Here is a 14,329-nt window from a genome sequence, read left to right on the forward strand (position 1 = left end):
TAAGTCATCGGGATAGCCTATTTTWTCCCATATTTCCGTGTGGATTGCCTAGGAATGATGGTTTCCGTGTAGACACAGCACCTACTAATGTGAGATGCGTGTGTGATTTGAGCTGCAATATTAGCTTTTCAAAGCTTGTGGTTATTGGCAGTTGAAAATTAAATAATAATAATAATAACTATTTGCTAGTTCCTGTAGAGTTTTTGGCCTAAACGTTTCCCTCAGTTTCATGAATTATTTCCTCAAAAATACTTATTTCTCGATATCTGCTTGTTTATAATGCTTGTTTCTATGATAATGTATGTACTGATAGTACCCACAAAGGAGGTATCTGCAACGTGCATAAAAGCTGTGTTTTCCCATAGGGTCTTCTTGCCTCCCAGAGAGACATGAGGAGGGAGATAGGTCTCTGTATTGGAACTCTGCTCCCAGCTTTCAAAATAATCCAGAAAATTCAGGAGATTTGGCCAGTATTCGTATTAGATAAATCATTTCCTTGCCATGAAAGATTTCTTTTTTTTTTTTTTAATTTTTTTTTTTTTTAATTTTTAGTCCTCTTGCGTAGGTTGCACAGGATCAGATTATTGGGAAATAAATCCTGTTCCTTACAACACCTGAAATATCTTACGACATCTACAGCAACCCCAATCTGGAATTGTTATGGGGCCAAAGATTTGGCATCTCCCTTGCACCACTTTTCTTTTCCTTGTCTTTTGATCTGAAAAGTTAGAGAAGAAACCTTTGGCATTTTGCACATTAGTTAGGATCCTCTTACTAATATATATTGTAGTTTGTGATCTGTTTTGATGATTCCTGTGACTTGGCAGCTCTAAAACAGTGTMTGAGAAGAGCCCATGCCTTTTGCTGTGAGTCTTTCTGTAAAAAAAAAAAAAAAATGAAAGGTGGAAGTAAATATTGGCACAGCAGCTATGAAAGCTAAATTTTATTGTTATAATACGTAAAAGGAAGTCACTCCTGCTTGTTCTGTCCAAGGTAACACTTGAATATGTTAAAGAATAAATCAGTGAAATTTGCACAGTTAAATTTTAATGCTTTAACTAAGCACCTCAGTTTCTAATAGATTTTTGAAGTTTGGGAAAATTTGATGGAGTTGCTTTCTTGTCCAGTTCAGGCCTTGCTGATGGTTGCTCGCGTCAGTCAAGGTTTCCTGAAAACTGAAGTGACTTTTAATGTGCAAGAACGGTTTTAGAACCTGCCTGCGAGTTTGATCTGCTGCTTCCCTGACCTGAGCTATGGACTCAGTTTTGGCTGCCTGGTAACTTCTGAAAATTGCAAGCAGCGTTTTAGCAACAGTTTCTATAAAACGAGCTCTAAAACAAACTGTAGAACTAGATCCTGTTAACTGTGTAGCAGTTCTTGAAGTCTTGCAGCTCTGGAAGGAAGAGCTGCAAYGTGTGTATTTAATTTGCACCTTGGCGTGTCAAAAACTTTCAAAAACTGAGTCATTAAAGAAAAAGTGAGTTATTTCGTAAGCTGTCTGTGACTTTTGAATTCTGTAGCTGCTTGATGTGGCTTTACAGCCTCATCTTCTCTAAAAGCAAAAGGTGCTTTGCCCCTGTTTCTGTACAGCTCGGTCCCATCACCAGAGCAGCACTGAGCAGCAGTAGATTACAGTCATTCTCTCCCAGCTTGCACAAAAACCCCAAAGCTCTTTTTTTTCCAGAGCTTCAAGCCTTTGAGAGCTACTGTGTCCTGCAACGGGTGCTCTGCGGCTGCAGCTCCACTTGTTGAAAGGGATTAAAGGAGAGATCAAAGGACAGAACTTCAGCTGGAGTCGTCTTTATTTTCACTTGCTCTCCTGACTCCCGGCTTTTCTTTCACCTTTAGAAAATCACTTTGATTTTCCAGGAGGTGACAAGCACTGTGGAAGCTAGATARTGTTTTTATTTCTTCTTTTTCTTTTTATCCTATTGACTTTCCTTAATTGGGGCTGGACAGTAACATGACTGAAAATATCAATGGCTAATTGATGCTAGGGCTACCTGCAGCGATGTTGCTGCAGCTAGAGATTGCTTGGAAATTGCAGCTGGAAGCACAGCAGTAAATCCAGAAAGGTTTGTTTGGGGTTATTTTTGTAGGGTGTTTTTTTTTTTTTTTTTTTTTTTTTTTACATCCAGGTTTTAATTACCACTTAGGGAACTGAGAATTTGAAAAGCTTGCTTGTTTTTACATTGTTTTCAGATACAGCAGAAATTAATTTAGGACCAAGGTTTTTAATTTTTAAATTGACTCTTTAAAAACTAAAAAATCAGTATTTGGGCCTTAATGCCATGCTTTCAACCAACCAGCAATTAAAACCATAGTCCTAAGCCCTCCAAATGGGCTACATAGCTTTTTGTTATCCCACTGTAGATAGGGGATTATTCACATGGCTTTTTTGTTTGTGCAGTTTAAGGYTACGTTTTTTGATAAATATGAGACTGATATGATTTACAAGATGCCACAGATCATCAAAGATRTATTTTGTAATCTATTTTAATATAACTTTTTCAATGCATGCTTTCTGAGGATAGCAGAGGGAAGTACTAGCCGCTGTCTTAATTTCTTTCTTCCAAGGCTCTGTATTATTCTGACCTGGTATCCTTAATGATAAGCAAAACCATCTCTCTCACACACCGACGCACAGATATATATTTTTTTTCAAAGCCAGACAGAGCTAGTAGCGCAATGTCAGATGTAGCATAAAGCAGAGAGAGCACTGAAAATGTACAGAAAGGTACTTTCAGTGCAGGTGAGCTTTCAAAGGAAAACAATTTTATTGCAAAAGCCTTTGGTAATGGAGTGGATGTAACAMTGTTAAAGGGACAAGTTTATTGATTTATTGTTCTGCTACACATTTACTTTTCTCTTGAAACTTCAATTGCTAATTCAGGTAAATGATATTTGCGCTTTAACCTTCTAGCAATGTTACATCTAAAATAAAATCAAGAAACTCTCTTTTGAAATGGCAGTATGGTCACAGATCCACACACTGAATCCTGCCTGTTTTTTCTCAGCTAAATGAASACTAACTGAAAGTAGCAAGATAAATTAACAAGACCTGAAATCCTGTCCCAGACAGCATGGATCAAGTGTTCTAAAATCCTGTCACTTAAATTTAGGCCATGCTGTGATTGGGATCACTTTTTCTTTTGTTTGGTTTGTACAAAGATGGAAAACATTAACCAAATGCTTATTTTTCTCTTTTTTAGTTTTTTAAAATATCTGTAAATACCATCTGGTTAATTTAAGAAGCAATTGGAAAGAAATACTGTTAAGATCTCAGTTGTTATTTTATTTGCAGGACAGATACAGACTTTCCATGCTTGTGTGTGCTGGTGGCTTTTGACTTCCTGGGCCCAATTGTTCCAATTGCTTTTTCAGATTGACTCTTGGTGCAAGGAAAATAGCTACGTGATAGCTGGATATTACCAGGCAAATGAACGTGTGAAAGACGCCAGGTGTGTTGGTGCAATATCTCCTTCTGTTTGCTCTTTTATGCTGTACTTTGTACTCTGCCAGCAAAAATCACTGACATAAATGGTGAATGTTGAYTAACTTTGACACCCGTCATGTGTTTTCACATTGTCTTCGTGGTGCTGGTGGATACGGCTTTTGTTCAGGTGCAGAAACCTCAGTCCTTCCTGAATTTCTCCTCTTCAGTGGATGTTATAGCAGGCCACTATTTGAATGACTGCCAGCCAATTTAATTGCAATTAGCAGGGAAAAAGCCAGGTTTTGCAGGTGGTTTGCTTATGCAATAACTATTTTCTGAACTCTAATTAATGTCTCTACCTTTTGGAAAGTTTTTCAGAAGTGATCTAATTCTTACCACGTTGCTTAATTGTCCCTGAGTAAAATACTTCTTTTCTTATGTAGTCAAGGGACTGTCATAAAAAGGAAGATGATGTCAGCCAAGCAGAAATCCTGCTTTTTGCCTATTTTTTGCCACAGGAGTAGTATTAATGGACAAGTTACACTTGCATAAAAGTGAACGTCCTCTAGTGCATGTGTTTTCTGTAGGAAGCTTTAGAAAGCTCTGCTTTTGAAAAGGAGGTATAATTTTCCAATTAATTCATTTTTTTCAGAAACCTTGCCCTGGTGGTTCTGGTTAGATACTAATTGACAGTTATCGTTACCTAAATTCTATTTTCCATGTAGAATTTCACAAAATATTTTACAGATAAAACAAGAGTAAAAAAACCTAAAAAGACAAAGCCTATAGTTACAGCAGTGATAGGAGAGAGCAGAAAAGTAACCAAACCAACACATATGTTGGAAACGCCCCGTTATAGACACACAGTTATCAAGAGGAAATAACATTGCTTAGAATCGATATTTAATATATATGCTGTATATCTGCAGTAAGCATTTTGCTGCTCAAAAACACATCTCCTGAGCATATCTAAGATTCAAATCATGTGCTGAAGCGAGGAGCTAGGGTTTTCTTGGCCTCCTGACTTAAATCAAATATAGCATCAGCTTGATACCTTGTTCCTGTTTATAAGTACACAGTGTAATTTTCACATCTCTTTAAGCATATTTCCTGCTGGCTTGAGCTCAAGTGTCAYGGTTCAGATAACAATTATTTTTCACCTTTTTCTGCAGCCCAACCCAAGTTGCTGAAAAGGTGGCCTCCAGAATCGCAGAAGGCTTTAATGATACAGCACTCATAATGGTAAATTACTTCCTTTCCCTACTGTTAATATTATGACCGTGGTATAGGACTGACCATTTAAATGCCATTCTCTGGACCTTTTAATGGTGAAGTGACTAATTTGCCCTTTCCTACCAAATCCTCTGGGGAAGATAAACCATCATTTTTTAGCCGGTGGAGTTGTTAATAAGTGTGCAAAGTGGCTGCCGTTAGCTCTGCTTTGTCACAGAGGAAGTGGAGACTTTCTGTGCTTACAAGACATTCACAAAGGTGGCATATTCATTAATTCAGAGCCTTTCTGTGATTTAAATGTRTCTTGCATGAAACAAATGATGCTTTGCCTTCTTGTCGCAGTTACAAAGAACATAGGTGGTTTAAACACGTGAAAATCTGCCAGTTTGAATCCAAAGCTGTGAATGAGTTAGTGTAAGGTGCCTTGTTTGTAAAAACTGACTTTTAAAAATCACATCTCTTTACTTGGGGTCCTGAGGGGAAGAATAAGACCATGGTCTCCTGTTACTCTCCAGGTTGATAACACTAAGTTCACAATGGAGTGCGTAGAACCTGCCATCCACGTGTACGAACTTCACGAGAACAAGTGGAGGTGCAAAGACCCACACGTGTGAGTAAACCTGAGACATATAAATCAATCTGAGTAGTGAGCAAAAGATGCAGCCTGGTCAAAAATGTATAGCTATAAGGGCAAAACTTTCATTGTAGCTAAATGATATCGTAAGGGTGGTGGGTGTAAACTGAGAGGGAACAGCCACCTTTTAAAGCCCAGGCAGCGTGTGCCCCTGCTTCACCGTGACCACACTGTAGAGAGTGACACATCTCCAGAGTGAAGGAGAGGATGGGGATTTTTCTGCGATGATGATTAATTCTGAGTTATTTTGCTTCCTAGTGATTTTTGTGAAGATTGGTCTGAAGCCCAGAGAATTGCTGCATCCCTCTTGGACAGCAAGTCCTATGAGACACTGGTAGATTTTGATAATCACTTGGATGATATCCGGAATGACTGGACAAACCCAGAGATCAACAAAGCCGTCCTCCACCTGTGTTAAAGAGACTTGTACTGACTAATTTATGGGCCTTTCCACTATGTGCTGAAGATACAGAAATGATATTTTTGAATGTAAATAGAGTAATGTTCAGTACCGTGTGTGGAAACCCGACTGATTAAAAAAGAGTGACATGTCACATTGCAAAGAGTGATGTGTCCTCAAGCAATCCAATCTTTTTAATAAGATTCCGTGAAAGAACTGCAAMCTGTCAGGTGCAGCTGCCCCTGTGGATGCAGTCCCAGTTGCAGTGAATTTTGCTCTAGCGTTCAAAACCGAAGCTACTGCTTGTCCCCATTGTTCATATTAACAAGTTTTAACTAAGCTTTTGTAATATTTAAATAATTTTTAAAGATCTGCGAAGATATCTTTCAGAAGAATCAGTCTTGTGCTCAAATGAGATATTTTAAGGTCAGATACATAAACAAAATCCAAGGCGAACTGGTCCTTGGGCGTTGTATCAGGGCAGCAAAAGGTGCTGAAGATGATGTACCATGCCCCCATGGCACCTGTTGTGCAGCAGTTTTGCATGATGCAGTTACAGATAACGTGTTAAAGCAATATTCCCAAATCCGACAGTGATTCCTGCTCTCCCTGGGCTTACAGCCTCAGTTATTGCCTGAAAAAGTTATAAGCAAGGTAAAAAAAAAAAAAAAAGACTGGAAACGCATTGATGATTTTGAATGAAACTTCCAAAAGAGTTTCTCYATGAAGGAGAGGAGAGGGGAATACATATTAATTTTATGCAGTCTTTTCTGACTGTTTTTTGAAACATCTAATTTTCAATAAATGCATATGGTGTCCATTTAAGAAGGTCTAAAAAATGTATCTCCAAGTTGAAAGCAAATGATCCAAGTATGCTGGATCAARAAATCCAGAGCTATTCTAGTTAAGCTTCTTTTTCTTTCTAATCAATGTTGATTTCTAAGAATAAGTTTACTGGTCAAAGAGAAAGCAATTGTAGTTTCATTTCCTTTTACATTATTTTTATATGTTTTATTTTTTATCAGGTGCACCAGACATAGTGCGTCTTACCTGCTCTTTCTTTTCACTACATTACTGTAACTGCTAAACCTGGTGAACTTAATGAACTCAGCAGAAGCAGTTTCAGTGAAAGAAAAACACTTGGCTGATGCACTGTTGTTGTACCATGGGCCCCACCACCTCAAAATGCATTTGGTGTGGGGAGTGTCTGTTGGATCTTCTGTGGAATTTTTGATGGAGAAGAGAAAAAAAAGGCCTGATGGATGGACAACCTGTCCACTCTGGTTACCTGGTGTCYGATGCACATGCCAGCCCTCAGTCTGGGACTGGGAGTGACCAGTTCTTAATGAGTCCTGCTGTCTTGCTGCTAATGCACGTTTGTCAAGTTAATGTAGCCTCAATCTTTTGGCTGTTTCTCTCAGTTTCCTACCCCTCCCCCGTAAGTTTTTACAGTGAAGATCCATGTCCACCGAATGATCCAGCTGTCTCCAAGTTCCTCCCTCTTTTTTTATTTTCCTTATTTAAAAAAAAAATGAGGAATGGGATTGTGTCGACTTCTTGGTCTACCTCTGCTTCTGTTTAGATAAGCACAAGTTTTAGTCTCGGTCTTAGTGAGAGACAAGATAAGGCTGAAATAGTAAGCAGCAAATAGAATGAGCTGTCCCATTCAGTCCCACTTTGGCCCTAACTGCAGCTCCAGTTCAACAGAACTATTATGTCTGAGGCTTGGTTCCCTGTCCAAGGAAGAGAAAGATAAAGGTTTGAATTTAATGGGTCTGTTTGACCCCTTCTCTACAGTAATAAGGTATGATGGGGGTTGCGAAAGGGATTGGCACTTTTGTGCTGAAGGAAGACAATACAAATAGTCTTCCTTAAGCATGAGTCAGAAACACTTGTGGGAGAGGGAAATGTTTTCGCTTGCTGAATGAAAACCAGCATGTAGCTGACGAGCAGTGAGATGAGTGTATTTCCGAGCCTGTTTTCCTACCCGTCTCTCAAATTTCCTAGGAACAGCAGCGTTCTGGCGGTGTGTGTTCAGAGCAAGCGGCCCGGATCACGCGTTTTGCAGGAAAGGAGACTGTTGTCTCACTTGGTGCAAACATCTCGTGAAGTCTCATCTATGGTTTCCAGAGACAGATGTTATCTTAGCAAGACATGCTGCATTAGTTATGTGAGGTTATTAGCCAACTCTGAAATATAAGCTGGTGTGTCTCCTGAGCCACAGGAAATGTATTTCTCATTCTCTGTAAGTAGATGTCATATAACCAAGCTTTGTTCATATATATGTTAATACAGTCTAATCTGCCCTTGCATATACCACCCTTTCTTTTCCTCTTAACACTCACCAAGATGATAAATGACTTGGAAAGAACATTTTTTTTTTTCCTTAAGTTGCAAAATAAAATTAAGACAAAGCACAATGCGTGTCATCAGGCTGTAATCCGAGGGAAATGATGAATGCTCTGGGGACCAACCACTGGGACAAGTTGCCGGAAGGGGAGCAGCTTCAGATATTTTATCTTTCCATTTTTTAATCTCTCTCTGTTTGCTTTTGCTTTTCAGCAAGGTCTGTCCAGTGTTTTGCCACCAGTCGAGGCAAGGGCTGGTTTTAAGCAAAGAGGACAAGCGCTGCAGTGCTCAGATCTTATCTCGCCTCTCTTATTTGCATTGAAGGCTGAACAAAAGACAGCAATTTCATAAAGCCAAGGCAACCCAGAGCAGCCCATGCAAAAGAACGAGGAAGCTGCTAGGCTCTGAGAAGGCTGTATTCTCTTTTCCTGATTTACCCGTGACAACAACTGCTTTCCTGGCTTGGGGATCCAACTGGATTAATTAGAGAAACTCAAGGTAATTCCTTTAAAACATTTTTTTTKAGGRAAAAAAAAAAACTTGGGAAAGGAGCTTGCATGTCCAGTAGTGGAACGCTCAAGATAGCTGGGAAGATTTCACTAGGAAAGTGTCTGTCTCATTTGCTTTTTTAGCAATTGGCAACATGCAGAGTTAGGTTTTTTCCCCCTCATTCACCAAGATCTGAGATGTTGGTGTCTGCCTGCCCAGCAGCTCTTTCTCTTCACCTCTTCTGCAAGACCTAAAGCACTTGGAGATGCAAAACTCCTCCAGCAATGTGTCAGGTTCCTTTTTTGCCACTGTCAACCCTAATGTTTTACAAAATCGGTAATAAACAGACTCTGTAACTAACTGAAAACAGCTCCAAGTGCTTGGATTTTTGAATATGAGGGTCTATGTTACTCTTTGCTGGACGTGGATGAGTGCTCATCTTTAATAGCCGTGGTGAACAGGCTCGAGCATGTGTCAAGGGGTTGCTTTAAAGGCCATTTTTGTTTGGAATAGAGGTTGGATTGATCCAATACATGAGTTGCCCCAAGGCAGGCCSGGGGGCAGAGCATGTGCAGCTCCCTGGCCCCAAAGCTCCACGTTCAGCTCGGAGCATGAAGCCTTTGKGGCCTGTGTTCGTTGTTTGCCTTGAGGACTGGGCACATCCCGGAGTCCTAGAGCGTTCAGGCTGGGACTAGATCCCTGGTGGAAGTGATTCCTGGTGCTCCCGCTGGCCTGTGCAGTGCTAAGAGCACGAAGAGCAGATGCCTGATGAGCCCATGCCCTCTGGCCAGGGCTTGTTTTGGTCTTTCCCCTTCCCGAGACGCTCGGATCTCAGCGTGGCGGAGAGCGCTGGCTGCTCTGTTCCCCCYGAGCTGCTGTTGTGTTTGGACCCCAGGGTGCCACGTCTTCCTTGTGCCTGCTCTGCAGCGCTCCAGCCCTGCTCCACACTGGGAGATGATCCCTCGTCCCAGGAAGCTCTTATCTAAGTGGCAGAGACGCACGCGGAGGGAGGTGACAGTGACAGATGCACCAAGGAAAGCGGCGCCTCCRCTCCCTGGCTAGAGACCTAATGGCTGCGCTCGTGAAGCGTCTCGGGATGCTCCGGTGGAGCGGCGGGATGCGGGAAGAGCAGGCAAATGTTAATGGCAGAGACGAGGGCTTGCACTTGACTGCAGCTTGGAGAACGTTCCCAAGGGCAAGGATGAGTGTTCAGGAGCTGCTTCTCATCCGTGCTTCTAATTTAGCTCCCGGAGCAGAGCTGGAGGTGGTGGAGCTGGGGCAGGAGGTTCCCGTCCCCATGTGCGGCTTTGCCGATGCATCCATTGCCACCCCCAAGCTCCTTGTTTTCCTTGCGGGTCGCCTGCACCCTGGAGCTGGCAGTGATATCATTGTGTTAATGCATCTGCTGAGGCCTCGATTGATTTTCGCTGTCACTTTTTAGAGCGGGTTTCAACAGAGCCTCCTCATCCTCCGGCACAGCCCACCTGTTTCCACTGTGATTCCTGCCTGGGGCTCACTGGAAGGCTGCACGCGGATAATCCCTGCGGATTGCGGCAGGCCCCTCGCTGTGGGATGGGGTTTCCCGTTGGGGCCCGGGGTGGGAGGCAGAACGGGCCGCCCTGGGGCGGCTGTGCGGGGACTGCCACAAGGTGGCCCTTGTTTGCAGCTCCGAGCGGGTTCAGTTCTGGCTCCCTGCCCATCTCCGCAGGCTGCTGCGCCGCTGACACGGAGCCCTTGGGCGGCTCCAGGGCTTGTCAAACCCTGACCCTGCGGTAGGTTTCGGAGCCAAACGCGCCTCCTGGGACCTTTCCCACCGCAGGCMTCAGTACCGGGGGACACAGACACACCAGGGTCTCCTGCAACCCATCGGCTGCCTTTATTTCTTAATCTGCTGCACCCCAAGCCCCTCTTGTCCATGTGCACCCCCCTGCCTTTCTTCCTAGGCGCTTTTCAGAGGCCCCAACCCCTGGGGGTACCACGTGCAGCTCTTTCCTTGGCAGATCTCGGGGCACAGCAGAGGCTTTGCACCCCTAGCCCAGCTTTGCAAAGCCCTCATAAAGTCGTCCTCCCCATGCTACTCCCGAAGCAGTTCAGGAAAACCCACTGGGATGAGTGCAGGGAGATCCTTTGTGCCGTGTGGGTGGTCAGGAACAGAACCTCCCCTACAGCTTAGGAGGGCACCTAATTGAAAAAATGCATAGTGCTTGTATGAGGGGATAAAAGGGAAATCTGGGCCCAGATTAACCTGAAGCTCAACGAGCTGAGAAACGCGGCAGACGCGGCCAGGTCTCTAAGCCAATTCCRAGGCAGGCGCTGGATCCGTGCCCGGCAGGGAAGGGAATCGCCCTGGATGGGGCTGTGGCAGGAGAGCCCAGCTCGCTGCTTCGCGCTCCAGGTAGGTGCTCGCTCCTCGCGGGGGCTGCATCCCCATGGACCTGGGAGGGGTTCCAAGCATTCCCGGGGTTTCTCTGGGGGTGTTTCCATGGATTCTGCTGGTGATTCCGTCTGCTGCTCCCGCCCGGAGCCTGTGCTGGGGAATGTTGGAGCAGCTCCAGGTTCCCAAGTCCGCATCCTCCATCGCTCCTCGGCACAGGCTCCCCCCTTCCCACGGCTTCTCCCGCAGCCACCTGCTCCCCATCCACACAGGGATTTTCTTTTCCCCTTCCCTGGGGCCTGGGCAGGGGCTGCGTTAGCAGAGCCGGTGCCTCTGTGACCCAGAAAGGTGCATCCACTTCCTCCCTCCTAAAATAAACCTGTTYGTCACCAAACCAGCAGTTCCTCCCTGCGGGGAAGCAGCAAATCCCACCTCGCCGTGGAGCTGCAGTCCTTCGTGGGCTTCTCCGGTGTCCCATAAGCTGCGCTCCGCAGCTGATGGGTTTTTTACAGACGGGGTTTTGTGACTCATCTCTTCCCTGAGGTTTTCCTTGCAAAGCTCTGAGCTCATCCCACTGGCTGGACCCAGGCACCTCAAGAGACCCTCTGAGAGACCCTCAGACCCCACCAACATGTCCAAGGAGGCCTTTGGTTTTCATCCTGGGGCAGAAGGCTGTGGAAAGCCGGGGGTGGGCGCAGTGKATGGAGATGTATCGCAGCCCACAGAGCAGCCCACAGTTATTTTAGCACACTAATATCTACCTCCCAGCCACAGCTTTCGGTCGCTCCCGCAGCCCTTGCTCCTATTTTAGYGATAAAAGCAATTGCTGCTCCTGGCCAGGCTAATTCTAGCGCTGTTGGGCTCGGACCTTCTCGCTCTTTCCCAACAGAAGCAAACGGGTCGTTTCAGAGCATCAGAAGAGCTTGAGGAGGGGAAACTGCTGCTGCCGAAGGCTATGGCTGAGGTGGGAGCCGAAAGGATTCATCTTTCTATCCTCCGCTATCCTCTGCTATAGCCTGTCCTATCCCAAGCCTTGGAATCTGCTGCTGAGCAGCTCAAAAAACGCACACACTGGTTCATGGGCCTGTTCTCCCCGGGCGAAACCGGAGCCGCTCRTTGCAGACGTTTCTGCCCCGGTCCCCGCACGTGTTTGGGGTGCACCCGCGAGCGGGTTCTTGGGGACCCCCAGCTGCTGTTGCCTCATGCCGCTCATGCACATCCTGCTCCGGCTTTTGAGTCTAAAACTTTGCAATAACGCTGTTTTTGGGGGATTCAGAGAAGCAAAACTGCTCATTTCCCTTCYGCAGGTTCTACCCGTATCACACGCGCGGGAGCCGGGCTTGAGCTGCGTGCCGGGCTCTGCTCTCGGCAGAGGCCTCTGGACATCCTGGAATCAGCGCAGAATGATGTCCAGGTGAAGTCCCAAGGTGTCCCGTAATCCCTGTCTCTGTGAGAGGGAGCGATGAAAGCACAGAAACGGCTGCTTTTCAGCCCGGTTTGACGGGAACCGGAGGAGCCTTCCCACCGCAACCGGGGAGGAGGCGAGTAGAAAACAGCCTCGTGCTGCATACGAGGGATCCTGCTCCTTTGGAGAAGGAAAAGCTGCCTTTCCTCGTGCCCTGGGGGCTTTGCCGGGCTGGGACAGTGGGAGGGCAGGGGGATGGATGGATGGATGGATGGATGGATGGATGGATGGATGGATGGATGGATGGATGGGAGGAGCTGGGGCTTCGTTAACCTGATTAACCAGGTTGGAAACCAACCTTGGGAGCATCCCCGCCGCCAGCACAACCTCACGGCCCGGCTGGATGCGGGAGCTGGGCTGGGAATCCCGCGGGGCTCCCTGTCCCATCCTGCATCCCGGTGCGGCAGCGAGGGGGATGCCAGCGGCTCCCGGGAACAGTTAAGTGCCCCTTTGCCCGCATCCCAGCACCTTCCTCCCCCGGATCCATCCCAGCTTCACCCCCCTTTCCCACTGGGCCGGGCAGAGCCTCCAGCAACCGGAAAACTCCCCGGCCGGGGCCGGGAGCGTCGGCGGGGACCCCTGCGCCGGCGTCGGGCGCTTCCAGGTTGAGTCACCGAGCGCCCCRTGACATCAGCCGCGGTCGGGCCGCCGAGCGGCGGAGCTTCCTGTTGTGCCCAGGCAGCGAGGAGCCACGCACACACACATAAATATCTATATATTTATGTACGTGCGTGCATATAGGTGCATGCTTTTAGCGAGCGATCAAGCCGCCCGGCGCTGCCCTCGCTGGAAGCATTAGCGGCTCCGCGCTCTCTCGCAGGGCCCGCGCCGGGGCCGCCCGGCAAGGATGAAAACATGGGGCTCGAGGGCTCCTGCTTCCGAGGTGAGTGCGGCCCAGGGGGCCCCGGCCTCCTTTCCGGGTGGGAATTCCGTCGGGAATTTGCCCCGGGGTTGGGAATAGTCCCCCAAGGTTTGGGAGYGGGGAAGGAGGCGCCCGCGTGCCGTGGATGGGGGAGGCGCGCGTCCCGATGCGTTTCCCCGGACTTTTATTCCCTTCATGGAGTTGGGACGAGGCTGGGCACCGTGATGGTTCCCTCTCTATTTTTCCTTAAAAAAGCGGTGATTCTTGAATAAAATATAATTACCCCCCTCCCTGCCCACCGCCAGCTCTCTTGCATAAGGCAGGGCTTTATCCTTAATTAAAAAGAGATTAAAACTATCAGTGTCCRTCCCCGCCGGGCGCTTTGCTGCTTCGGAAGAGTTAAACCTCCGGCTCCGGCCGGAGCAGGGCTTTTCTCTTGATTAAAAAGCAGATTAGAGCTGTCTGCTCCCTGGGGGMAGGCGAGAGCCGGGCACCCGTCGGCCCCCAAGAGCCCCGATGGGCGAGGGGAGCCGGGGCTGCGTTGCTGTGGACTCTCTGGTGGCTGCTATGGGGTTGAGCTGAACMTGCTATGGTCGTGTTGCTGGCTCAGCCGGCAGCATTGGGGCAGGGTCTCCCCCATGTGTCCCCTGGTGTCCTTCACCCTCGTCTCCTGCTTCCCGTGTGCCCGAAACGGCCTTCCCAGGAGGCCTCATTGGGCTCCGACAGCCGCGGGAAGGCAGCGCTTCCCGCTGAGGCTCTTCCCGGCGAGGCCGCGTCCCGTCCTACGGGAGAGGGCACTCTTGAGACGCGCTCCCAGCTCAATCCCGCTGCAGGAACCTTCCTGCGGTTCCTCCCGACCTCGGGAGCCAGGCTCCCAACCCCTGGCAGTGCCGAGATCCCGCAGCCAGAGCCTGGGCTGGATGAGCCCCGGATTTTCCCTGTTGCTGGATAGTGCGGCAGTTCCCGGGGATGCCGGGAACTTTAATTAAGGATCACCACGCGGCCCTTYGCTCCCACAGGCGTGAAGACGTGCGTGAACGGGGATGGGGACGGGGCGCCGGGGACCCCGCGGCGCCTGCGCGTCCCG

At 47.3% G+C, this 14,329-nt stretch overlaps 1 protein-coding gene across 1 annotated transcript; it reads left to right on the forward strand.

The window, feature by feature from the left end:
- Positions 1–2,688: 2,688 nt before the first annotated feature.
- On the forward strand, positions 2,689–7,140 carry EMC8 (ER membrane protein complex subunit 8). The gene is made up of 5 exons (XM_026042286.1): positions 2,689–2,697; positions 3,310–3,461; positions 4,609–4,678; positions 5,185–5,279; positions 5,562–7,140. The coding sequence occupies exons 1-5, from the start codon at positions 2,689–2,691 to the stop codon at positions 5,719–5,721; spliced, it is 486 nt and encodes a 161-aa protein (XP_025898071.1). The 3' UTR covers positions 5,722–7,140.
- Positions 7,141–14,329: the final 7,189 nt, after the last annotated feature.

This window comes from Nothoprocta perdicaria, unplaced genomic scaffold (genome assembly GCF_003342845.1).
Source record: "Nothoprocta perdicaria isolate Ctin4 unplaced genomic scaffold, notPer1 scaffold_30, whole genome shotgun sequence".
NCBI classification, from domain to species: domain Eukaryota; kingdom Metazoa; phylum Chordata; class Aves; order Tinamiformes; family Tinamidae; genus Nothoprocta; species Nothoprocta perdicaria.

What these genes read in the sequence shown, in the direction of transcription:
- EMC8 (XM_026042286.1), top strand. An exon ending in GAACGTGTGAAAGACGCCAG is followed by an intron (nt 3,462 to 4,608) that starts GTGTGTTGGTGC and finishes CTTTTTCTGCAG; the next exon opens with CCCAACCCAAGTTGCTGAAA. An exon ending in AGGTGCAAAGACCCACACGT is followed by an intron (nt 5,280 to 5,561) that starts GTGAGTAAACCT and finishes TTTGCTTCCTAG; the next exon opens with TGATTTTTGTGAAGATTGGT.